The sequence below is a fragment of the Oncorhynchus tshawytscha genome, linkage group LG10 (assembly GCF_018296145.1).
Source record: "Oncorhynchus tshawytscha isolate Ot180627B linkage group LG10, Otsh_v2.0, whole genome shotgun sequence".
Lineage (NCBI taxonomy): Eukaryota > Metazoa > Chordata > Actinopteri > Salmoniformes > Salmonidae > Oncorhynchus > Oncorhynchus tshawytscha.
The window spans coordinates 24,676,961-24,704,592 of NC_056438.1; the positions used below are offsets into that span (position 1 = coordinate 24,676,961).

General features: G+C 41.5%; 1 protein-coding gene across 1 annotated transcript; it reads left to right on the forward strand.

Annotated features, from left to right (window-relative positions):
• The first annotated feature begins 117 nt into the window (after positions 1 to 117).
• Positions 118 to 27,632, forward strand: sec24d (SEC24 homolog D, COPII coat complex component). The gene is made up of 23 exons (XM_024434732.2): positions 118 to 272; positions 1,799 to 1,998; positions 2,373 to 2,472; positions 2,898 to 3,016; positions 3,313 to 3,615; positions 3,923 to 4,053; positions 4,561 to 4,672; positions 5,403 to 5,530; positions 9,565 to 9,703; positions 10,083 to 10,198; positions 12,631 to 12,755; positions 15,259 to 15,450; positions 19,015 to 19,108; positions 19,959 to 20,075; positions 20,232 to 20,402; positions 20,864 to 20,960; positions 21,195 to 21,340; positions 22,171 to 22,309; positions 23,387 to 23,505; positions 23,938 to 24,117; positions 24,993 to 25,184; positions 25,343 to 25,432; positions 26,267 to 27,632. Exons 2-23 carry the CDS (start codon positions 1,848 to 1,850, stop codon positions 26,405 to 26,407), a joined length of 3,102 nt encoding a protein of 1,033 aa, XP_024290500.1. The 5' UTR covers positions 118 to 272; positions 1,799 to 1,847; the 3' UTR covers positions 26,408 to 27,632.

A 27,632-nucleotide genomic window follows, 5' to 3' on the forward strand; every position in this document is an offset into this window, starting at 1 on the left:
CTAGTTTACATTATGAGCAGTTTGATTGCCTGCGTGACAGATCAGAAATGCACACATTTCTAGAGAGTTTTAATGCTACGCAATCGGCGCAATAATATTTGTCTACGCTGACGTGTTGGGTTTCCCACAGGTTGGTGCATGCGCATTTACCACTGGGAATTACAGCGAGTTACGTACCGACCGGTGCTGTGTTGGAGTTTGACGTGGCACTCTACTTTGACTATCAGGAATTCGTAGAGAAGAGGACTCGGCAGGTACTCCCCAGAATACAGGTAAATAATTCAATTAGTCAGAAGCCGAATACGTTTTATAAGAGGCTATTTCACTGTCTGTTGTAGGTATATTAAAATACATTTTATACCAGAATGCTTTCATATCTAGCTAACGCGTTAGCAATTTCCGTGTATGAACGACACATTTTGTTTATTTGTAACGTTAAATACACCGCGCACACTAATCACAATGGTGCTGGATAGATGGATAATGTTTCGGGTGGTGTTAACAACCGATATATTTTCATGCAGTTGATAAATATTGATGTATGTCTGGTTGTAACTGAATGGTAGCTAGGCTACCTAGCCTAGGTCCTGGGTTGGTGAAGCTCAGCTTTAAACCATCATAACGGTCTTTGACGTGGCAATTCTGGGTTGTGGCTGAGCTACTCGTCGTACATTAGCCTACGTTTTTAGCCATGACTGTTTCTTTTGATATTTCTGTCTTCATTTATGGATCCCCCCCTTTTATTTTAAGTACTTTGCATTTGATATGAGTCGCAATGCCAGACCGCTGTTTGTGGCCTTAATATAGCAATATTTGACAGCTGTTGTATAGGCTTGTGGAAGTCCATCAGGTCAAGCTCAGGTTGTTCTAAAACTGGAAAAAAAATGCAACCTTACCGAGAGATTTAAGGACAAAGAATAGTTTACAAGGGAGACCAATAATTCGTTTAATCCATTATTATTAATTGCCTATTTGGAGAAGGTGACTAAATGATTTAGGCCTACTGTATGTATTTATTTATAACCATTGGACTTACTGAGAGGCCTATTGCTCAATAATGATTTCACCAACACTACACATGAGCTTGTGAAGCTAGGCCTGAATCAGTCATTTAATAATTTGAACCCCAATTAAGAGAGACAGTATCTATCTACAATTTCTGCTCCAATATGTCATTAAGCAACCATTACACCGGCTTTCATCAACCAACAGTTGTAAGAAATAATATATATATATATATATATATAATAGTGTAATTACATTGTGTTATTCCATATATTCATCTTGAGAATATTATTATTATTATTTTAGGACCATTGTTGCAGGAAACTGACTGACAACAACGGTATAAATCAGTCACTTGTAGATTAGTCTATGTTATCAAAGATGGAACTCTCTTATCTCCTAATAGTCCAATGTTCTTGGGTCTTGTTACACGTGAGCGTTGACTTTGTCTTGAGGTCAAATATTGCTTGTTGGCTTTGCCTGGTGGAGAATACCACTTATTTACTTTGTACTGGAGGAAAGTACTGATGTTAGGTATGAGGAAAATAGTGAAGACAACAAAGGATATTAAGTGTGCAGTCTATGAAAAATCTTCCCATGGGCAAGGTGACAGGTGTAGGTTTGTTTGTGAAATTCTGTGAATTAGAGATTTTGTAATCTCATTATTAAACTCAAACTACTGCTTTGGCCCTTCAAGTCAAGACTACGAGAATGCTAGACCAATAGACACTTTCTTAAATGATCTGCCTCGTCAGGTAGCAAAGTTCCTTACTCTGTGCTTTCATCTTTGCAGATTGTTGGATCTCTGCCATTTTGTAATGAGAAGACCTTAACAGCACAGGATGAGTCAGCAGGGTTATGTTGCCACACCTCCCTATTCCCAGGCCCAGCCTGGGATGGGGGGCTACCCAGCCGGGTTTGGGAGCGCGCCTTCCCAGCCCCTCTATAGACAATATGGGGGACCACCTCAATCATTCCCCGCCCCACCAACAGGTAAAGACACGTGCCTTTGGTCTCCCATTCCTCCTGTGAAGTCTTCTGTTTAGCTTTTCATTTAACAGGTCTGATCTTGTCAGTTGGAAAGTGTCCCGTAGCAGTCATTCATGAACAAGTCAAGCGATGCAGCTTCAATTAAAATGACAACATTTAAGACTACGGATATGTTATTTTCTGCATGGCCATGCTATTTCCTAATCATTTATTTTTTTTGCTCATGTGTGTATTGTACTCTGTATGTAATGTGTGACCGTAATGTGTGATGCTTTGTGTACAGCCATGCTATTGCCATAGCATTTTGATGAGATGTTTTGCTCAGGTGCATGATTTGTATATAATGTGTTACCATAAGAGAATGCTTTACCTTCCAGGTATGATGAAGCCTGTGTCGTCCCCTTCCGGCATGCCTCCACCACAGGTCCCCAGCCATTACGGCTCAAACGGCCAGCAGAACGGAGCTCACCCTCAAAGGTAACAGAGCTTCCTCCACCGAGCAGAGTCTATTTACTACAATAACATTGTTATGGCCAATTCTACCCTTCTCCCTGAAGTATGCACTTGATCTGTCCACCCTCATGGAATTTGATTTAATTTAAAATGAATGGACTGGTGCAATACATATGCTCGAAACGCCCTCTAGCCAATGTTAACACCAATTCATTGCTTTCAAACCCATGAGTGGGAGGGAGATAATGCACACTTCAGGTAAAGAATTGGAAGGCAACCATCTGCATTCCAATACTCTTAGTACATTCCTTCTTCCATTTTCTTCATGACAAATAGGTGAGTTGGTTTTCCTCTACTTTCAAATCAGTAATGAAGGAAAATAAACAAGGAAGCTAATTGATACTATTGGAACAGACTAAATATGTAGCTCTTTGTTTACTTTCCTCCAGCTACCCCGCCCCTCCGTATGGACAGCCACTTCAGTCCCCCTATCACAGCATGGCCCACCAGGGCCCGCCCCCAGCACAGCAGCTCACCAATCAGATGGGTGCCATGAACCTCGGATATGGTAATTAACCACTGTAGAACTCAAGACTGATGTTTTAAGGATGGTTAGGGCAACCACTTTAGCTGGTTAACAAGATGCAAACCAACTCTCAAACAAGTTAAAAAAGTAAACTGCCTTGTTGCCCAAATAGTAAAATGGAAGCCTTTAGGTAGATCTACTATTCTTGCTAGTGTTAGTCTATATATATTCAACAGAGGCACCACAACTTAGGTACACTAGCATGCAGTATGTTATTGTTAGGCTTCATTCATGCAGTGTGTTGAAAGTGGATCACCCTCCCCTTGCTTTTCCTGCAGGTCCAGGGCCCGTGCAGAGCCCTCAAGCACCTCCCACCTCTCACCTAACCCAGCAGCAATTCCAGACTGCCCCTCCCACAGCCATGGGACATCCACCCATGGGCCCCCACTCGTCTCAGATGGCTCACCCACAATCACCCCTAGCTGGTCCAACTATGGCAGGGCCCCAATCTATGGGTGGCCCCCCACCCATGGGAGGCATGGGTAGGCCCTTCCCTGGCCCACCCCCTCCAGGTGCTGGGGGCTTCCAGCAGCCTGGGCCTGGAGCTGCCGGACCACCAGGACATCCTCAGCAACTACAAGGTACAGATAGCAGAGTAACCTGGAGCTCAACAGTGGCCATTTCAAAGCTTTATGGATTTGTAGGGCCATTTTCCAGGAGCCAGATTAAGCCTATTCCTGGAATAAAATTGTTTTCAGTCCAGGATTAATCTGGGTCCTTGGATATGGGAACTCACTGTGGAACTCAAGCTTATTGTATTGAATGTGGCGAGGAGTGTGCACAAATAGCTTTTGGAGGACTGTACCGCTAAGTGTGTTCTTGCCAATAGGATTGCACCAGGTATAGGTCACCAGAGCCTTACACTGTGGAATTGTTTGTGTGTCACAGGTCAATTTGGGGGGCAGATGGCGGGACCTGGGATGGCGGGACCCGGGATGGCGGGACCCTTCCAAGGTGGGGCAGCACAAATGGCCGGCCCACCTCAGAAAAAGCTGGATCCTGACTCCATCCCTAGCACAGTGAGTCCATATTTAATTATCCCGTGACTTCACGTCTTTGCATACCAGAATGCCATTTCACATGTTTCCGAGCTACCTCCAGGCCAGTATTTCCTTTAAAGGCATTATAGCGTGGACCCACACTACTCTTTAGAAGATTTGGCTATTTCACATACAGTATGGGCCCAGGATAGACATGTTAGCCTATCCCCCCCAATTACCCTGTTGATCATGTTTTTTTGTCTTATTTGTGGGAAATATGACTTACAAATGATGACGTCAACCCTGTGTCCCGTAGTTAAAAACAAAATGTTTGACTGATTGTGGTTGGGTTGTCGTCAGGCAAACGGCAATAAAGCAACAGCAGCATGTGAATTTGTACAATACCAATGTGTCCTATACCACACGCAGCCAGCAAAAACAGAGTGGAACTGATTGAAATCATTCACCCAGCCTGACTGTTTGTCAAGGAAATGGCTCACCACAGTAGAAGCTCTTTTACCAACAATGCAACCTCTTTTGGTTCAGACACAAGTCATCGAGGACGACCAAGCCAAACGAGGGGGACAGGTGTACACCACGAACCTCAGAGGCCAGGTGCCCCCGCTGGTCACCACTGACTATACAGTACAGGACCAAGGTAAGGCACAGGAATACCAGCGTACAGTACTACAAACCTGTCGGTGTCATTGAACAGAACTAAAGGACACAGCTTTACTTCAACACACTTCTGAAATCCGTTATTGCTTTATTTCCAGTCCATCACTAGCACACCTGACTCAACTAATCAAGGGCTTTGTGATTACTTGACTAGTTGAATCTGGTTTGTTTGTGCTGGGATGGAACAATGTGGTGTTCCCCAAGGAATTAATAAGTAAAACGTGACCGATGGCTTTGGACAACACCGTAATAGCCTTAGTTCAATCATACACTTTTGAAAGATTTTTTTAATGGCAACATGGGGAACATGATATGGGTGTATTCATTAGTGCACATCGTAGCAAAACGTTTTCGCAATGAAAATGAGTTTCTTATTGGACAAGTTCAGGTAGGTTCCTCTCCGTTTCGGACTGTTTGCTTCCGTTTAGGTCGAAGTGAATACACCCCTGCTCTTCATCAAACAAATAACTCAGGAAGCTATTACTATTAACAGCTCTACTTCAGACACAAACAGTTATTTACAACCTGATGAATCTTTAAAGTTATGAGGGAAGAACTGAATGATATTGTGAAAATGCAAAGCTGTTTTTAAATTGTATTTATATTTTTTCTTGAAACAAACCAATATTATTACATTCTTTACCAACTTAATTAAAATATATTTTTTATTTTTTAAACTGGATCTGTTTCCATTTCTTCTTCCCCTTTAGGAAACGCCAGCCCAAGGTTCATGCGTTGCACCACATACTCTTTCCCCTGCACGGCTGACCTGGCTAAGCAGTGCCAAGTTCCCCTGGCCACCATCATCAAACCCTTCGCCACAGTGCCAAAGAATGAGGTAGGCACTTGCCCTCTGTATGTTTGCAGAGATTATCCACATTGTTTTATGAAGTCGGACAACTAAGCCGCTTATGAATTCTGAAACCAATATGTTTAAACCCAAACACTACATAGACCTCAGGTACATAATTGTAGAAATGTTTGGGGAGGGAGACACTAGCACTTTTTGTTTTCCTCAGAAGCTCAATGACTCAAACTTTTTCATTCCTTATAATATTATACTTTGTCCAAGTGCTGTAAAAGTTTGTGTCCCAAGGACAACCTCGATCTAATCCTGTGTGGTCCCAGGAAACCTGCCTTAGATATTCTTCCCCTCGCCTTGTCATCGGCGCCAAAGGCCCTTTTTAGGCGATGTTAATGTAGCTTTTTTCTCTGTCTCATAGAGAGTGCTAATCAGCTAATGTCAAGATCTGCAGGGACCACAGAAGATGAAAGCAGTTTAACAAAGCACTCATGTCAAGCGCACTGCCATCTCAGGTTATCGCTCAGTGTCCAGACAGTGCTAGCACGATTCCCATAGTAGGAAGTTAACGTATGCTAAAGCCCTGCATGGATTCCAAATCAAATGGACTAGCATTTTTATCAGCGTGGAGCATTTAAGTTTTGGTTGTTTGGAATTAATGACTTCACTGCACAAGCACTCAAGTGTTAACATTAAAATCTTGTATCGTACATGTACTTATTATAAACAAATGTATAATAACTTCATGTCCTCTTTGGATGAACTGTTCTAATAATATAACTACTTGGCTGCATTGACGTCTGTCTGCAGTTTTATGGCCTTGGAGCCCATATGAAACACATACGGTTGTTTGTAAAAGCCTCCCTTCAAGAAAGAGGAGAAACCAAGGTTTTTGGTTCTGTTCCCTGAACCGGTTTCTTCCTCTGGTTAAAAGTCTAATTGGAGTTTCTCAGGATAGATTTGGATTACATTTACGCCTAGTAGTGACCATCTTTTAGACAATGTTTTGGTTGTTAGGCTACAATGTTTTGGATAGTATATCACCTTCTGTGGTGCTAATAAATTGTCCTAACTCATTTGAATAAGGCTTGGCTCTAAGATTTTATGCCCTCAAATAAATCTTCTAACTAAGGCTATATTTGAACTGTGTGTGTGTGTAATGTGCACAAAGTTGTTTGTTTTCGTTAGTAAATGTTTGTGAGTCTACAGACTGTGCATTTTTAGAGGCAATTTGTACCATATGTTCCCATGGGTTTGTTTGTGTGTGTTAGTGCTGAGCGATTAGTGCTTTTTGAGGTTGGTTTTCGATTATTGAAAAATAATCAGATTTAGATTGTTTTTAGACATTAAATTCATCATACATTACGTGGGTTGAATGCTGTAACACAGAATAGAACAATTAAAAAACATCCCATGATGGTAGTGACTACCCATTACTGCTTATCACTTATTAACCCTAATTTATTCACATTACTTTAATAAATTATTTCATTTTTAAATTACATTTGTTTAATTAGATGATTTTATTTATTTCCAAGTCATCTCTATAGAGCTGCTGCCTATGCTGTCAGAATATATATATTTTTTTCTTGTAGTTTTTCAAAGTAAATAAGACATACTTTTATGACTGCTAAATACCAACTATCTATAACTTAGTTAATGTATTTTCAGGTAGAGATACCTCGCGAAGAAACTGCTCTCCATCCCCCCCGATTGTGTATTGTTCTGTCTCTTCTCTGTCTGCTCCTACCGTAGCAGGTGTAAAAGAATCACACAGACTGGACAAGTAAGCGCGCAATGGACTATCGTCATTGTAGTTAATTACCACATTTTCTGCGCTAAACTATGTTGAATATTGGCCTGTTGGAAACTATAACTGCCTACTACATCGCACAGTTCGGGCTTGATCTGATTTATCTCCAGAGAAACTGCACATTAAACTCACAGAAAAAAAAAACAGAACAAAATGGAATTCAAATAATTGATTCAAATAACATCGTTGGTCAATTAGTTGTTTAAAAATCAAAAAATAACCAACGTTTCAGTTAATCGCTCAGCACTACTGTGTGTGGGCTGGATAAGCTATAGGAGCACCTTTACCATCTTTATTCCTACACATCCCCACTCGGCAGGAGACATATTTCATCTTTACATTAAACAAAGCCTTATCTGGCAAGAAACATTCTGCAATGGACACATGTAATGCGTTCAGTAGATGTACCATGCAGGTATTTACATGGCCCATAAGATTGAGACGTTTTCAAGGAGAGAATCTGCTTTTTGTAGCATGTCAGCATGTGTTTAGTTGCATGAGAATAACTGTTTTGAAGGTATAGATGAGATCACAGACAATTTTAAGATTAAATGCTTTATGACTGAGTGTGTGGGTCTACACAGGCAAAGATCTTGATAGAACTCACACTTGTTTAACAGGGCAACAACTTCACACTTGTAGACCGTTGCACTGTTAGGTTTTGTTTTTTTTCCCCCACAAAGGCTATTTGTTTTTTTTAAAGGTTTGAATGCAAAATTGAACAGTTAGAATGATTATTTAGTGTTGCTGAACCTAGGGATGAGGCATGAACTGAGGCCTGGGAAATTGGTCTGCCTTTTGTCCAAGGACACCTTTAAACATTCCTCCAATCTTTCCTCCAATATAAATGGTTGATCTCATTTAAAAGTTTGACATCCCTGTCAGTAAGCTATCTTATTTCTGTAAAAATGTTTTTTAAAATAAAATGTTAATGTAAATGATCCAAAAAACAAGTAAAATCGTATAATTGTTATATTCACATGTAGCTTATGCCCTATTTTACATCATTTAACATGTATTATGTGTTGTGCCCAGCATTGGTTGAGACAACATGCTCTTGAATACAGGGTAGGTGTCATATTTTGGTTGATAAAAGTACTAAAATGAGAATAAAGTTGACATTTCAACTTTCAAATGGTACCACAGAGATGGTTGGAGGTCCACACATCAGAGAATGTTGACTTGAATGGGAATGTTTTTTAAATTCTACTATCAATCATCCAAAGAAACCTATTGAAAACATAGAAAATAAATGACAATTTTAAGTTGAGATTTGATGGTGGGTGGACCTGCGGTTATCTTTGTGATAGTAATTAGAAGTGAATATTTTAAATTTCGATGGTGTACCAGCTAAATTGCAGTGGTCTGAATGGATAGGTCCATTCTATTAATTATATATCTATGATTGAAATGACTTTAAGAGCATGTTGTGTCTCATCCGATGGCGGGCCAAACACAAACATTTTTTCAGATAATGATAATGTCAGATAACGTGAAATAGGGTCTTAAGCTACAACGTGAAGGAAAAAAAAGAGTTAACACATTTTTATAGAATTTACATGAAAGGTTATAAAAATGACAATTTGTATTAAAGAACTTTGACAACACTGTTTTTTGTAAGCTTTTAAATGCTATCAAACTCAACCGTTTATCTTTTCCAGTGATGAAGACATGGATGTCTCATGATATGGTGGGGTATGCAAAATGGGTCAACTTTTATCTCTTGAATGTTTTGGCATTCAGGTCCAAAAAGTTACTTTCTGAGCACTTCTACAATGGGCAAATATTTTTGGAAGGTTTCATTCAAAACAAAAGGGGTGCTGTCAAAGTGATTGAATTCAAATGGATTTATCCAGATAGCACATGGGCACAGTGTTTTAAATCACTCTGTTTGACAAGGGTTAAGGGTTTGATAAAAGTTATATTTTTGACTGTAACCTTGCATCCTGGTCCTGTTTACTGATATATATTCATTTGGATGCTTCTGTTGGTGTATAGCCAGCTGGTGCTGCTCTATAAACTGGTGAAGATGAGGCCAATGAAATGCATTGTAATCATCATGGTTAACCTAAAGCCTGTCTATTTCACACAAACTACCAAATAAGGAATCATCTATCTGTACAGTTGACTGTAGCCTACAGTTGACTCTAAAACAAGCATGTGTGCGACTGCTGTCGTGTGTGTGTGTGTGTGTGTGTGTGTGTGTGTGTGACCACTGTCTTATGAGACTGCCTATCTCCTCTGTCGTCTGGCCCAGACTCCTATGTACGTCGTGAACCATGGTGAGACTGGCCCAATCCGCTGTAACCGCTGCAAGGCCTACATGTGTCCCTACATGCAGTTCACGGACGGTGGCCGCCGCTACCAGTGTGGCTTCTGCAACTGCGTCAACGAAGGTACGTCTACCCGTAACAAGGATGCCATGCAGGGTCTTACTGGGTCTTAATGTTCTGTGGATAAAAATAAGTTAAGGATCTGACTAACCTTTTTTTCTTTTAAGCTCAAAGCTATAATAGCTTTCTTTAATTTGGGTAACCAATATCTGAATGATTGTTTTTTTGGGGGGGGGGGTTATTCTTAATATTTCAGATATAAGTTCCAACCAGTGCTGTGGGTTAATTTTGAACCCCCTTTTCCATAGAAACAAGTGCACTCTGTTAGGGGACACTGCCTGAGAAAGACAGTAAAGGGGGGTGGTTGCTAAGCGGAGGCAATATTATGTTTGGGTTTGTTTTTGTCGCCACTGCTAAAACACGTTCTTTTGTTCTTTCATAGTGCCAGCCTTTTATTTCCAACACCTGGACCACATGGGCAAAAGGGTGGACTTCTACGAGAGGCCAGAGCTGTCGCTGGGGTCCTACGAGTTCGCCGCCACCCTGGATTATTGCAAGGTACGCCATGCCCTACTATTGCAGTTTTTCTGCCTTTATAGTGAACCGTATGTATAATATTGCTTTGTTTCATTTCATACAAATAGATAGGAATTGGTGGAATAACTAGTTTGAATGACATTTATATGGATGAAAAGTAAATTAAGTAGTGGTATACGTCACCAATAGTCCTAATAGCCTACAATGTGAATTGACATGGGGGAAAGCTGTGACGATGCACGGATAAAACTTTCAATGCTTGGCAAGAGTCTATCTCCTAAAAACTTACATGGACAGAAAGAGAAAGTTATTAGGATCTCCATTCCCAGTGGTCTTTCTGAGGGGGGGGGGTTCTATAAAGTGTGTGTGTATAGGGAGGAGGTGCTCACCTCTTGGCAGACACTGCATTCATTCTTCATTCAGGACCAAATGATTAGAAGGAAGCACAGGCAAAAGCATGTTCTGTTACATTGAGACCACTGCATTAAAGCCAAAAGAGATCTATATGTTCTCAATTTTGTTGCGCTCTGCAGGGTTTTCTTATCTTGTACATTATGGGTAGAGGTAGGTGGGGGATAACAACTTCACGTTTCACTACTTAAGCCAACACGTTACTTCAATCTGTTTATTAATATTTAGAAATGTAGTCCTGGACAGCTTTTATCAAAAGCCTCGAAGGTAAGCTATGTCACAGACTGTTACCACGGAAACAAAACAATGGCGTGCTCATCCACATTCCTAACATGGAGGGCAGTTGGATGTTACATAGTCTTTCCTAACGGCTCCAAGATCCAAACAAGCTGTAATTTTAAACACAAAGAAAGTTTTGAGTGTGGTGGAGGTATACACCGGGCAAAACATGAGCAGAAGAGGGAGTATTTGCCAAAAATTAGAGTCCATTGACCAATGTAGTTTTGATAAGAGTAGCCTACAATTTCAAAGGTTAGGGGATAAGTGGCTTCAGTGTAAACACTTCTTATGGGAGAGGGAGACGGGGAAAAAACATGAACGGAAAAGGAAAGGGTTTGACCTAAAATTGGGGTACAAATTGGAGTATGATTTCAAAGGCTAGTGGGAAAGTGACCTCTGATTCAACGTCTCTGGTGTGTTCGTTATGTGTTTGACATTTACATTTTATGTTTAAGCAATAAGGCCCAAGGGGGTGTGGTATATGGCCAATATACCACAGTTCTTATGTGCACCACAGAGTACCTAGATGCAGCCCTTAGCGGTGGTTTATTCTCAATATACCACAAACCCCTGAGGTGCCTTATTGCTATTATAAACTGGTTACCAACATAATTAGAGCAGTAAATGTTTTACGCTCTGACATACCACGGCTTTCAGCCAATCAGCATTCAGGGCTCCAACCATCCGATTTATAATAATATTTTTGTCATTAAGCGACGCTCTTATCCAGAGCCACTTACAGTTAGTGCATTCATCTTAAGATAGCTAGATGAGACAACACATCACAATCGAATCAAGTACATTTTCTCTCAAAGTATGTATCAGTCAATGCTAGTGGGAAAAGAAGTGCTATTTTGGGGGGGGGTGTCGGGCACCATGACTCATTTAAGATACTCTTCAAAGCGGTAGGGTTTCAGACGTTTTCAAAAGATCCGCAGGGACTCCGCTGTCCTGACTTTAGGGGGTGCTGGGAGAGAGAAGAGATTTGACTGGGCTGAATGGGAGCTGCCCTCCCGTAGGGGTGGGAGGGCCAAGAGACCAAAGGTGGCAGAATGGCGTGCTCGGGTTGGGGTGTAGCATAGCCTGTAAGGAGGGACAGTTCCCCTTGCTGCTCTGTTGGGAAGTACCAGGATCTTGAAGATGATGCATGTTTCGACTGGAAGCCAGTAGAGTGTGCGGGGTGACATGGGAGAACTTAAGAAGGTTAAACACTAGGTGGGCTGTGTCATTCTGGATAAGAGCCCAGGCAACAGAGAGTTGTAGACTAGACGGGAACTGACAAGTGCCTGGATTAGGGCCTGCGCCACTTCCTGTGTGTGGAAAGGTCATACTCTACGGATGTTGTAGAACATGAACCTGCAGGAGCGAGTCCCTGCTTTGACATTTGCAGAGAATGACAGGGTGTTGTCCAGGGTCATGTTAAATTTCTTTGCACTCTGGGAGGGGACAACGTGGAGTTGTCAATCGTGATGGAGAGGTCTTGGAGCGGGCAGGCCTTCCCCAGGAGGAAGAGCTGACATCTGAGCTCTGATGTCTGCCAGGCACCTTTGGCCATTGGAGGCAAGGTCAATTGTGTTGATTTTATGGTATAATTGAACAATAGTTGTGTTTGTGTTACAGGGTTTTAAAACTGTATTTAGACAGTCAAATACATTTGATATTTTAAATATCTGCAAAATATGAGCAAATAAAATAAACAAGGTGAAGTAACACTAGTTGAATTGAAGTTGTAAATCAAAATGTCCTCGCTCTTTCTCTATCAGAACAACAAGCCAGCCAGTCCTCCAGCGTACATCTTCATGATCGACGTGTCCTATGCCAACATCAAGAGCGGACTGGTCAGACTGGTGTGTGATGAGCTGAAGACCCTGCTAGACAACCTGCCCAGGTACACACACACACACACACATACGCATACGCACACACACACACTATCAAACACTGACCTCTCATAGTCAAGGAATGGAACCTTGAACGGCCTGCATTTAAGCACTTTATAGAAACTGTCTCAGCATCTCTCTGCCTACAGCCTAGCTCCAAGGTATTTTATATAAGATCTGCCAACTTGGAGTGATAGAGGTCTTTGAGACTCACTACATCGCCTTGGAGGTCACAGTAGGATTACGTAAGCGGTGGCCAAAATCAGAATTCTTCATGCAATGCTGTGCCCTCCAAGGTAATTGGATACCATGCTAACTGGTGTCTCGAGGCAGAGAGAAATTACATTAGATTTATGGAAGTGTTGGTTTTCCATACCCCCATCACCCATACTGTGTAGCTGGGTGGTTTGTTATTTGGGTGGTGGGCTGTGATACACTGCCAAATAAGGAGGTCCCACAAGTCCAAGGCAAAGAAAAAAGCATTAAGCCAAGTATTCAAGTATCTCATCGGTTGAAAATTGTTGCCTGAAGGTTGCTGGGTCTGGGTTGGTGGGAGGGGGGAGATGCTAGGGGAAGGGAAAGGAGGAGGGCGGGCTAAAATGGAAAATGTTACTGTGCAGATTCCAACCTTGAACCCCGTCCAAAACACAAGAAGTCAGCTGCACAGATGGGTCTGATTTTGGCTGTTTTATGTGGGTTGCCGGCGAGGAATAAAGGTTTTGATTTACCACTGAGAAAACAATGATATACTTCACCTGGACTTTCCTAAAATAACTTATTTGGAAACTCTCTCTCGTCCCTAGCCTGCAGGACATATTTGTACAGAACCCTTACATCACCCCTGAAACCGTTAGGTAGTGCTCTCTAAATAAGCCCTCTGTTTTTAAATCAGACTTTTCTTCCCTGTTCTCTGTTTTGAAGCTTTTCTCTCTGCTACATTTAAACTGATGGAAAACATGTTGGACACCCAACACTTATACAGATCAGCGATGCTGCCGAAATAGCCACATTTTTGCCTTTAAAATAGCCACATTTTTGCCTCTCACTTGCTCGTGCAGAAACGGGGCTCGGAGATAGCAAAAACAGGTGTAGACTAAATCCTCTGGCATTTCTCTGTCATCTTAATATTTCATCACTGATACTTGGAATGAAAAGAAGCAATAACAAGCCTGCATTGCCGGACTATTTCTCCTATCAGTTCTTATGAATGATGTAGATAGAAGTCCGCTCTATGGGACTTTACATTGAGTTGAGGTACATGTTCTGTATTGCTCTTGCAGTGCTCAGAAAGAAAGGAAGACAAACCCCAGTTGCCCCCTGTCAGACGGGAATGATTTTAGATGCAGGCCACAGTTCAACAGACCTACTAGTCCCACAGGCCAATTCCAAGTGCTCTGGTCTATGTCACACTTGGTCAGGTTCTCTTTCTGTGCTACTGCAGCTACTTTCCCTCTAGCCTCGTCGAAACAGAGGTGTATAAAGTAGATGTAATTATTTTTCATCTCGACTGCATTGAATTCTCCAGTCCATGAAAATTAAAGCGAGGTCTGTAAAGGGAGGAGAACAGTCATATATTTCCTTGACAGTTTCTTATTAATGTAATTGCACTTCTGTTGAGGTTGGAGAGGTGTGTGTGTGTGTGAAGGAAATTGTTGGTGTAGTTTAATGTGCGAGAAAGTGTGTGCTTAATTGAAAGCATACGAGGCCCCTTGTTTCCTTCACCAATCAGCACTTTGCCCTGAAGAAAAACATCCCTACGCCTCTCTCTCCTTAGCCCCTCCAGCCTCAATACCCCACTACCCCTCCTAGAGAAAAAGCATAGTTAGGACCTTCTCAAGTGTAACTCTCCAACACACTTGTTCTCTTCTTCCCACTCTCCTCTGCCAATAAACAATCCCATATTCTGTTATTCTACTTTTCCGTGGATGTTTGTGTAAGTTTGTTAGGCGTGCCTGGGTAATGGCCCTTTTAATTTGCTGAGTGGTGGCTGCTGCAAGAGGTGCCCATACCCGGGAATAAGACATTTTCTTTTGTTTTTGTTTTTGCAATTCTGCCCCGAGGAATGTTTTTAGCGCATCAGTTGCCTACCCTAAAAATTCACTGTAATTCATAGGGCGAGAAGTTATTTGTGATCCGTTCATATCAGGAACACTGTATTTTGAAAAATCATGTTTAGAGTAACACTTCAGAATAGCGGACATATTTGCTGCTTATTTGCCATTATGTCTAAGTGGATAAACGACTACAACAACTAAGTTGTTCATATATGCTGTAACATAGTGCCCTCTAAGGACCAGCATGTTTAGTAAAAAAAAAAAATCCCTATTCTGACATACTCTCTCCTCGTCACCTGGTCCCAAATCTGTCTTTTAGACAAATATGATCAATGACATGACTATAATTCATGACTCACGTCAGGCTACTCTCTTTCTTTCCATCTCTCTCTCTCTCCATTGACACACACACACACACACACACATCCCCTACTTTTCCTCTCTTCCTCCCCCACAGAGAGGATGGTGCTGAGAGCTCGATGGTGAAGGTGGGCTTCGTCACCTACAACAAGATCCTACATTTCTACAACGTGAAGAGTGCCCTGGCCCAGCCCCAGATGATGGTGGTATCCGACACGGCAGAGATGTTCGTCCCGCTGCTCGATGGCTTCCTTGTCAACTTCCAGGAGTCGCGGGCAGTCATCAACAAGTACGAGAAAGGGCACATATCTTACATGACAGTTGATTTGAGTAGTGATCCCTGATGGCGTATTTTCTAATATTTAGATATGTTAGTTAGTGTGTATGAATGGCCATAGGTAATGTGAGGAAGCTGAACCTCTTGAAGAAGGCATTGCCACTCTTTAGCTTATGTAGCCCAATGGAAGCTCTTTGTTAAAAAAAAACCAAGATCTCTGCACACTGCAATCTATGCTCCAAAGTCAGACAGACAACCTGATGAACACCAAAGGGTGAAAATCTTGTCTGGATGAATCTCACTTTGGAGTGCAGTGTGTTAGTAGTGGTCGTTTTCTTTTTCCTAAGCGTATACTTTGTCTTTATCTCCAGCTCCTTCTCAAAGCCCATGGATGTGCATCTACAGTTGAAGTTGGAAGTTTACATACACTTAGGTTGGAGTCATTAAAACTAGTGTTTCAACCACTCCACAAATTTCTTGTTAACAAACTATAGTTTTGGCAAGTCGGTTAGGACATCTACTTTAAGCATGACACAAGTAATTTTTCCATCAATTGTTTACAGACAGATTATTTCATATAATTCATTGTATCACAATTCCAGTGGGTCTGAAGTTTACATACACTAAGTTGACTGTGCCTTTAACAGCTTGGGAAATTCCAGAAAATGATGTCATGACTTTTGATAGGCTAATTGACAGAATTTGAGTCAATTGAAGGTGTACCTGTGGATGTATTTCAAGGCCTACCTTCAAACTCAGTGCCTCTTTGCTTGACATCATTGGAAAGTCAAAAGAAATCAGCCAAGACCCCAGAAGTCTGGTTCATCATTGGGAGCAATTTCCAAATGCCTGAAGGTACCACGTTCATCTGTACAAACAATAGTACGCAAGTACACTGCTCAAAAAAATAAAGGGAACACTAAAATAACACATCCTAGATCTGAATGAATGAAATATTCTTATTAAATACTTTTTTCTTTACATAGTTGAATGTGCTGACAACAAAATCACACAAATTATCAATGGAAATCAAATTTATCAACCCATGGAGGTCTGGATTTGGAGTCACACTCAAAATTAAAGTGGAAAACCACACTACGCTGACAGACACAGCAAACCTTCTTGCCACAGCTCGCATTGATGTGCCATCCTGGATGAGCTGCACTACCTGAGCCACTTGTTTGGGTTATAGACTCCGTCTCATGCTACCACTAGAGTGAAAGCACCGCCAGCATTCAAAAGTGACCAAAACATCAGCCAGGAAGCATAGGAACTGAGAAGTGGTCTGTGGTCACCACCTGCAGAACCACTCCTTTATTGGGGGTTTCTTGCTAATTGCCTATAATTTCCACCTGTTGTCTATTTCATTTGCACAACAGCATGTGAAATTTATTGTCAATCAGTGTTGCTTCCTAAGTGGATAGTTTGATTTCACAGAAGTGTGATTGACTTGGAGTTACATTGTGTTGTTTAAGTGTTCCCTTCATTTTTTGGAGCAGTGTATAAACACCATGGGACCACGCAGCCATTGTACCGCTCAGGAAGGAGACGTGTTCTGTCTCCTAGAGATGAACGTACTTTGGTGCGAAAAGTGCAAATCAATCCCAGAACAACAGCAAAGGACCTTGTGAAGATGCTGGAGGAAACAGGTACAAAAGTATCTATATCCACAGTAAAACGAGTCCTCTATTGACATAACCTGAATGGCTGCTCAACAAGGAAGAAGCCACTGCTCCAAAACCGCCATTTAAAAAATGCCAGACTACGGTTTGCAACTGCACATGGGGACAAAGATTGTATATTTTAGAGATTTGTCCTCTGGTCTGATGAAACAAAAATAGAACTTGTTTGGCCATAATGACCATCGTTATGTTTGGAGGAAAAAGGGGGATGCTTGCAAGCCGAAGAACACTATCCCAACCGTGAAGCACGGGGATGGCAGCATCATGTTTGTGGGGGTGCTTTGTTGCAGAAGGGACTGGTGCACTTCACAAAGTAGATGGCATCATGAGAAGTTAAATTATGTGGATATATTGAAGCCACATTTCAAGACATCAGTCAGGAAGTTAAAGCTTGGTCGCAAATGGTTCTTCCAAATGGACAATGATGCCAAGCATATTTCCAAAGTTGTGGCAAATTGTCTTAAGGACAACAAAGTCAAGGTATTGGAGTGGCCATCACAAAGCCCTGACCTCAATCCTACTGAAAAAGCATGTGTGAGCAAGGAGGCCTAAAAACCTGACTCAGTTACACCAGCTCTGTCAGGAGGAATGGGCCAAAATTCACCCAACTTATTGTAGGAAGCTTGTGGAAGGCTACCCAAAATGTTTGACCCAAGTTAACCAATTTAAAGTCAATCCTACCAAATACTAATTGAGTGTATGTAAACTTCTGAACCACTGGGGATGTGATGAAAAAAATAAAAGCTGAAAGAAATCATTCTCTCCTATTATTCTGACATTTCACATTCTTAAAATAAGGTGGTGATCCTAACTAACCTAAGACAGGAAATTTGTACTCCGATTAAATGTCAGGAATTGTGAAAAACTGAGTTTTAAATGTATTTGTCTAAGGTGTATGTAAACTTCCGACTTCAACTGTATTTCTGTCAAGGCTGATTTCTGAGTGACATGTTTCATGTGGTGAAAAATAATGTTGAGTGACAGCATTTGATTATCTTGCCCATCAGAAGGTTTCCAATGCCTCATTTTCTCTGCATCTCTAGTTTCAAATCAAATCCATTTTTATTTGTCACATGCGCCGAATACAACAGGTGTAGACCTTACAGTGAAATACTTACAAGACCTTAACCAACAATGCAGTTTTAAGAAAAACGATTGTTAAGTAAAAAATTGATAACCAAAACATTTAATTTAATTTAAAACTTTTCATCATAAATTGCCAAGATGGAGATAAAAAAACGTTATGTCCAGAGAATTCATAGGAGGTTAAGTGGTCCCTGGAAGGATTTTATATTAAAAAGGCCCATGTGGATTTATATGGAAAAATAGTCTTATCTTTGCAGTTGTGTATGGCACAGCACCAAAATGATTTATTACCACTTGATATTTTGATATGTCTATGCAGGCGTACAGAGTACATGGCAGTAGTCCATCTCAAACAGGGACTTTTGGCAAAATCTCTTACTCCCGATATAATTAAACAAATGTGAGTTGAGGCCTTGGTTTAGATCCAACTATGACTTTGGAAGAATTGAGTAGCTGCCTTGCAGGGTTTTTGTCTACTGTATGACCTGTGAAATGGACTCTTCTGAACTGTACTTGTGCATCATAGTTCCCCAATGATCTGTGGAATTGTAAGGACATCGCCTTTGGAGCCAACCACTGGCTGTCCCAGTAATCTCTAAAATGATTTCCTTTCCTTATCCCTTGGAAACCACAGACTTGTGAAAGTACTACGGTCAATGTCCATCCAGTTAACTATCTGTTCAGATTAGCTGTCATAAAGGAGGCAATGAAACAAAGCTGTTTAACATGATTATCTACCAAGTGTTGAAAACATGATACTAGAGGTGAACGATTGTGACACTGTCCTTTTCTGCTAACCCCTGTCCAGTCTCCTAGACCAGATCCCTGACATGTTTGCCGACACCAATGAGAGCGAGACGGTCTTTGCCCCCGTCATCCAGGCTGGGGTAGAAGCACTGAAGGTGAGAGGCTGGATGTCAACTCCCACTCACACACGAGGGAAGGGGAGATGGCAAGTCAACTGTTACTTTGTCCAGGCGGTGATGGACTCTAAAGTGCTGATTTCATTTGAATTGTTTATATACATTAGGACAGATACAAAAACACTGGCACATTGAAATGAAAAGTCAACAGATTAAAAGACGACAGAAGCACATAGTAAGTTGATACAGTGCGTTGTGTAATCCTACTAGATGCTTATCAACCAAGATTAAAACTCAAGGAAATAGAATAGTCCAAACAAATCACAGCTGTAGAGGCCAAAATATATTTTTGCAGTCCCAGCCTCCTTACCGCCAACTCCCCCAGAAAGGGATTGTTTTCTTTTGTCGACAGACTGTTATACTGCGCTTCCGCAATTGGCATTGTGCAGTAAAGTTTCTCCAACCCAATGACTCTGCAACTTTCCTTTTTGCTTCCTAATAGAACTGCTTATTTAATCTGCTCCAACTGAATATTTCCCAACGACTTGCCTTCAGTTTGATTGAATGTGTGGTAGAGGTCAAATAGATTTGCAACAGACAGACTTGCAGAAAATGCTAGTACTTGAGCATAATGGTGAGTCAGCAACTAATTTGGTTCGGTAATACCGTTGACTATATTGCCTTAGCAATCTGTTGACCTAAACTCCAACCATAGAATCCCCTTACTGAAATGAACACACAGAGACCCGTCCAGGTCAAATCAATGTTGTCTCCTTCATTGAAAAAGTCCCACAATGAAATGCATGCATGTGCACACCTTATATTAGCACACTTTTGTTATCTCTCTCGTCTCTGTCTCTAGTGTGATATTTATTTTTGTCCTCTCCAGGCAGCAGAATGCAGCGGCAAGCTGTTCATCTTCCACTCCTCCATCCCCACCGCCGAGGCCCCTGGGAAACTGAAGAACAGGGACGACAAGAAGTTGATAAACACAGAGAAGGAAAAGGTGAAGCAAAATTGGCAGTATTTTAAAATTTGTATTGAAAACGCAGACTCTACGTGCACCATATCATCGGCTATCACATTTATTTTGAGTGTTTGAGATATCCATAGCCTGCTTTCTAACGTGTGTGTCTTGTTTGGGTCCCCTGCGGTGTCCTAGACTCTGTTCCAGCCCCAGAAGGCTGTCTATGAGCAGCTGTCCAAGGACTGTGTGTCTCAGGGCTGCAGCGTGGACCTCTTCCTCTTCCCCAGCCAGTACGTGGACATCGCCACCATGGGAGACGTTGCCACACACACAGGAGGCTCCGTCTTCAAATACAGCAACTTCCAGGTACGTACACATTACACACGCAGCCGAGGACAGACGCCACAACAAAACATCTAAATATTTTGTTACTGGGTGTACATTGGCAGCTAAGAGCTGAGTTGCAGTGCACAGTCCATAAAGTAAAATAAACCAATAAAGAAATAATGTGATAATGTGGAGGGAGGGACTTAGTCACAGCTTCTGGAGCCTAGGTCCGAGTCCGGCACCACCACCAAACATGGCATGGTAAAACGGGATAGTTTCCCCAGAGTGCTCCTAGTATGCCACAGAAAATTGGATTTTGTCCAAACTGCCATTTGAGTCCATCAGTTCTGTTATTAAACACATGTGATGTATCAAATGACCTTAAATGCATTAGAGCCAGAATCACATTGATCTTGGCCCTGGTACAATAGTCCATGGAGAGTAAATTGGGGAAACTCTGACACCTTGTGGTTGACTGTAGCACTACCTGTGTATTTCAGGTGGAGAGGGATGGACAGCATTTCCTGAGTGACCTGAGGAAGGATGTGGAGAAGGCCATCGGGTTTGATGCCATCATGAGAGTCCGAACCAGCACAGGTAATTCAGCCATCTAATCTATTAAGTGTATGAGCTCATTTCATTGCCCTTGTATGTACTCAGGAACCCCAAAATATGTAGTCTCGATTGTAGGATTTTTTTGTTGTTTACAACACTGCCAGATAATAAATTATTAATTGATTCAAATTTGAGGTAAAATTGGTTTTAATACTGCTGGACTGTAGTGGCGTGCCAAGATACTTACTAATATGTTTCCCTTGTCTCTCCTTCCAGGCTTCAGGGCTACAGACTTCTTTGGTGCCATCCACATGAACAACACCACAGACGTGGAGATGGCTGCCGTGGACTGTGACAAGGCTGTGACGGTGGAGTTCAAACACGATGACACACTTAGCGAGGAGACGGGCGCTCTCATGCAGGTCTGTGTCTCGCACACCACTCAAAAAAAATCTAAACGAACACTGAATCTGATTTTAGAGGGGTAACCACTAATAGATATTTAGGCTCACTGCAAAGTAGGTATTTGACTCCAACCAAAATAAAAAATATGCATCCCATTTAATAACCAGTGGTGTGAAGTCATTGAAGTACCACTTAAGTCGTTTTTGAGGGTATCTGTACGTTACTATTTAATTTGACAACTTTAACTCCACTACATTCTGAAAGAAAATATGTACATTTTACTCCCATACATTTTCCTACACAAAAAAGTACGTTACATTTCAAATGCTCAGGCAGGACAGCAATATGGTCCAATTCATGCACCTATCAATATAATATCTGGCGGACTCACTAAACACACATACTGCATTTATAAATTGTGTTGGTGTGTGCCCCTGGCTATCCGTAAATACAATTAAAAATAATCAGGCTGTCTGGTTTGCTTAGTAAAAGGAATTTGATGTATAACATTTACTTTAACTTTTGACTTTTACTCAAGTATGACAATTGGGTACAGTGGTGGAAAAAGTACTCAAGTACATTTAAAACCAAATACTTTTAGACACATTAAGTATTTTACTGGGTGACTTTTACATGAGTCATTTTATATTAAGGCATCTTAACTTTTACACACGTATGTACTTGTACAAGAGTACTTTTTCCAACACTGCCAATATATCCCTTTCACAATGTGTGTTTTCTGGCAAGGGTTCCACAAAGCCTTAAACATCCCACTCTGATATGTTAGATTAAAACCCTGACAGTCTTTAGACCCACTAATGGCTTCTGTGTGTGTTCTGTTTCCCAGTGTGCATTGCTGTACACGACCATCAGCGGCCAGCGGCGTCTGCGGATCCACAACCTCAGTCTGAACTGCAGCGCACAGCTGTCTGAGCTCTACAAGAGCTGTGAGACGGACGCCCTCATCAACTTCTTTGCCAAGTCAGGTGACTACAGCAGAGTTTTACGGTCTTTAGGCCTGTGTCAGTATGGTCCAAATGAGGGAAATATCCTGTGTATCATAAGACATTATAAATCCACTTTAAAGGCATTATGTATGTTTGCCTCATAGAAGTTACCAAAAGGTTTGATTGCAGAAGAGATGCCTCCTGGGCTTGTCCACTTGGAATGTTCATTTATGTTTCCTGTTTGAATATATTCGCTCCCTCCCATCTAGGCATATTGAATGAGATTCAGGTACAAATAATATCAGTTAAATACCACTTATTAGTAGAACATAGCTGGCTGATGTGTAATTCTGCATTATATACAGCATACTCATACCCTATATGTACAGTGAGCTCAAAGTATTTCGACAGTGCCAATTTTCATTGTAGTTTTGTCTCTGTACTCCAGCACTTTGGATTTGAAATTACAACACTTTTTGTACATGGGTCCCCCATTTTAGGGGACCAAAAGTATTTGGACAAGTCACTTATGTATATTAAAGTAGCCAAAAGAGTATTTGGTCCAATATTCCTAGTATGCAATGATGACATCAAGCGTGTGACTGCAAATGCATCCAACTAGTTTGTAGATTGTTTCGGATGATTTAGTGCCCAATAGAAATGAATAGTAAATGTATTGTTATTTTATTTTAAACAATAATAGAATATGATTCTAAACACTTCTACATTAATCATGGTAGCATTCACATTATAGATAAACATGAATGAATTGTGAATAATGATGAGAAGGTAACGGGCATAAATATCATACCCCCCCCCACCCAAAATGCTAATTATTGGTCATGGTGAGAGGTTAGCATGTCTTGTGGGTATGATCTTTGTGCATAACTTTTCACTCATCATTATTCATGATTATCTGTAATTTTCAAAGAACTTCATGCTTCACTTTAGCTACCTTGTATATGTAAATCACCTTAAGAAAACTAAGAGGTGAGGTAACCCATATACCTCCCATAAAGTATTAGTGAAAAGCAAACCCCTTGTATGAGAGCACTTCAGACAGCTTTGGTGTGGGAACACACAGTTACTGACCTTCAAATGCCCTCTTCCTCCCAGCATACCGTGCCATGCTGAACCAGCCCCTGAAGACGGTGAAGGAGATCCTGGTCAACCAGGCGGCCCACATGCTGGCCTGCTACAGGAAAAACTGTGCCAGTCCCTCCGCTGCCAGCCAGGTCAGTGGCATACAACAACACAGTTAATTTGGATAGAAAACTTTATTCTCAATTTGTGACAAATTGTCTTTGTGTATGTAGGGTAATATGTGAAAGATTTCTACTAATCCAGCACTGTGAGTGTGGTGTGTAAGATTGTGGTGTGATTCACTCATAGGTCAGTGTGTAAATGCTAAAAACTGAACATGGAGCAGCATGGTCTCTAGGGACATCAAGGATCTAGTTTCAACGAAGTGTACTAACATCTAGAAACGTACAGGTGCAGAGTACAAAAGTAAACTGAAAAGACAGATTCCGGCACGATTGATTCCAACTGCAGTTTTATGCTTGCTTTCGTCTTTTCAAGAATTGCAAACAAACAATATTACTGTGGCGTCAGGGAGTCCTGTGTGTATTAGGGGTGTTCTCACTAGCTCGTCTCTCCTTGTGTAGCTGATCCTACCTGATGCCATGAAGGTGTTCCCAGTCTACTTAAACAGCCTGTTGAAGACTGGTCCCCTGGTGGGCAGCGCTGAGCTCTCTACAGACGACAGGGCTCACCAGAGACTCAGCACCACAGCCATGGGGGTGGAGGATACCCAGCTGCTGCTCTATCCACGCCTTATCCCACTGGTGAGACAACACACTAGGCACTCTCTCCAGCCTTATCCCACTCATGAAAGTGTGCGCGCGCACACACACACTTGTCCTTTTTACCAACTTTTAAAAAATGAATGTTTCCTTTCTCATTGAGGCTAATGGACCTCTTAGTAGTTTTATATCACTCTTTTCCAATCCCACTTCATGTACTCATCAGTGCTGAGTTCTGACTACAGGTGATACAATAAAGAAACAAAGATATTCTGTGTGGATCCCAGGCTAGCTGAAGGATTCTGAGGTAAAGAACTGTTTTACAGATGAACAGCAGAGGGCAGCCTTTCAGTGTGCGTCTCCTATAATTGAGTTGATGCATTTACTAGTTATTTGGTATTGGCATCCCTTAGGTGTGACATCTTATTTGATATGCCAACTAATTCGATAAATATGATGGCAGTGTATGAGGCTGTGTTATTACATGCCAGCACACAAACAATTACCCAGCACTTTATCAAAACCTGCCATTTTGTGGTAAGAAAAGCTCAGTAAATGGTGTCCATGAAAGACTTCTGAGAAGTGTGTTTGAGTTTAAATATATAAGTTGCCCTCAGAATAATTACATGCTTCGTAATTGTGACCAAATGTCTCAGACAATGGCAGTTGTTCTCCTTCACTTCAATTGCAGTGTTTGCTGGGAAGTGGCCAGGCATTTGTGATTCATTTTGTTTTAATTTGTGTGTCAATGTCACCAAACACTGTAATATTGCATAATTAGGGGTGGAATGGTCCTCCTAATAATATGCTGCAAACTCTGGATTACCGCTCACTCTGACCTAAATGAAAGATGGATTTAACTTGTCAGGCTCATTTCTCCAGCCTCAGCATTCCTTCATCGATTCCTTTTCTTCCAGCACAACATGGACGTTGCCAGTGACGTGGTGCCAACTCCGGTGCGCTGCTCTGAAGAGCGCCTGACAGATGCCGGCATGTTCCTGCTGGAGAATGGGTGCTCCCTCTTCCTGTGGCTGGGCCAGGCCTGCCCCCCAGAGGTGATCCAGAGCATCTTCAACGTGCCCTCCCTCGCCCATGTGCCCATTGACCTGGTGAGGACAGTAACTTCCTTAACCCCAAGCTCTACAGAAGATGGTGTTTGGAAACACCGAAGTTATTTAGATACCATTAGTTCAGATGGTTGAAAAGTGAATTCTAGACTGTGTAGAAAGCACAGCATATCACTAATATTCATGTGTGTGCTTTCCAGAGGTCCCTACCAGAGCTGGATAACCCCCAGTCTCAGAAGCTGCGCTCCATCATTGACTCCTTGCTTGACCAGAGGCCCAGCTCCATGAAGGTACACTATTCAATGTTGGTTACTGTTACAATGCATACTTTCCCCTGGATGTCTAAACTACATTGATATAATGAAAGAATGATATTTACATTTATTTAACTAGGCAAGTCAGTTAAGAACAAATTCTTATTTACAAAACGCAAAACAAACATCACAACAAGAGACAACAACACAAAGAGAGACTTAAGACGACAACATGGCAGCACAAAACAGGGTACAAACATTATTGGGCACAGACAATGGCACAAAGGGCAAGAAGGTAGAGACAACAATACATCACACAAAGCAGCCACAACTATCAGTAAGAGTGTCCATGATTTAAGAATGAACGAAGATGATTGAGAACTGTCCCGTTTGAGTGTTTGTTGCAGCTCGTTCGTCGCTAGCTGCAGCGAACTGAAAAGATGAGCGACCTAGGGATGTGTGCGCTTTGGGGACCTTTAATAGAATGTGACTGGCAGAACAGGTGTTGAAATTGGAGGATGAGGGCTGCAGTAGATATCTCAGATGGGGGGGGGGTGGAGACCATTTTTACAGAATATCTGTTTGTTGAATTGGGAAACAAACATGTAACCAAATTGACCACAACTGTCTTAAGCCCTGGACACAATAACAGATTAAATTCAACAGGCTGCTCAAAGCTTACCTGGTTTTGCCTGTAAGCAATTGTAAGGAGTAGTGAAATATTTTTGCTGTCTATTCTCACTATTTATCAATTAAGTGCCAGGGAGAAACAAGCAGCAGGACTGTATTATTCCAGTGCACAGTTTTGTCCCTCAAGGTTGAGTGAAAAGTCATAAGCTGACTATGTCCCCATTTTTATCCCCCTCATAGCTCATGATTGTGAAGCAGAAGGACCGGTCTGAGATTATGTTCCGCCAGCACCTGGTAGAGGACAAGGGGCTCCACGGTGGAGCCTCCTACATGGACTTCCTGTGCTATGTCCACCGCGAGATCAGACAAGTCCTCACTTAACACCACCCACTGTGGATATCACCTAGCTGGGCTGGGCTAGGACCAAAACAACCAGAGGACCACACCACCTCTGACTCCAGAGCTGCCTTTCCAACACCCCTTTATCCCCTTTATTCCACACAAACCTATGGGGCTACCGCTCGCTCTTTGTCAGTATACCAGGATCTGTGCTCCAGTCTGCATTGTACATTTTCGTGTACTTGTACGTGTCAGTCTGACTGCTTTGTCTGTTGAATTTATGTACATTAACAATTTAACTGATTTCTATGTAAATGGGCCAATGATGGTAAAATGAATTTCGTGGGGTTCAGAACATCAGGACCACAGGGTTGGCTACATTTTGAAACAGACCATGTTTCACTATTGACCAAACCAAATTTAAATTATTTTGTGTTTTTCTGGTGCGATTTAAATTGCCAACATCTGTTTTAAGCACATGCATTCTTTCCAAAATTGTAGGTTTGTCACCATTTCTCATTATTAAGGAATAGTTTTGACAATGTCACAGCACCAAATGGTAATTTAGCTACATGGACTGGAATAAACATCTGGTTGTAATGACTGAACACTGGTGCCGTGGCTATTAAATTAATGATTCACTCCACCATTTGTGATTGGATCCATTATTTTTGCCATTCCCCTCAGGAATGGAGAGGATGTGCTAGCAAGATAATTCATACAAGGCTGATTCCAGTGACAACTCACTGCTGTAAAAAAAGGGAGAAATAACCAAAATCAATTTATCCGTAAAGATGCAATTAAACATTCCACACTTAATTCATTCCAGTTATAGAACTATATGCCGTTTTGTTTTTATCAAGTTATTGCCGTTATTCATTTTAATATTATGTCAAGAATTGTGCTCTGCAAACCAATGGTTGTGTTAGTATGCGACGTGGAGGTTTTGGGGGAACTGTTCCTGTGCCAGTTAACCGTCTGCCTTAATTAAATTGTTTTTATGGTAGTAAATACTAGAGGCCATTATTCTATTCCAGTGTGATATAGATTACATACAAACCAAATAGATTGAAAACATCTCAGGTCATTTGTGTACCTAACAATTGTGGTGCAGCGCTGGAACACAGGGGCGTTACTGTTTTAACTGGAAAGACGGAAGTGTGGCTGGAATGGATGTGTTTGAGGGAAGGGCCTTGGAGTGGTGTGCCATGTACATTTTGATCTAAAAAATCTCTTGTTTTTGATTAAATTCCTGACTATATCAAGA

Excerpts from the sequence above, each read along its gene's own strand:
- sec24d (XM_024434732.2), top strand. The coding sequence starts at position 1,848 with ATGAGTCAGCAGGGTTATGTTGCCACACCTCCCTATTCCCAGGCCCAG. Across the intron at positions 1,999-2,372 it reads ATTCCCCGCCCCACCAACAG|GTATGATGAAGCCTGTGTCG; the intron begins GTAAAGACACGT and ends TTTACCTTCCAG. Across the intron at positions 2,473-2,897 it reads AACGGAGCTCACCCTCAAAG|CTACCCCGCCCCTCCGTATG; the intron begins GTAACAGAGCTT and ends ACTTTCCTCCAG.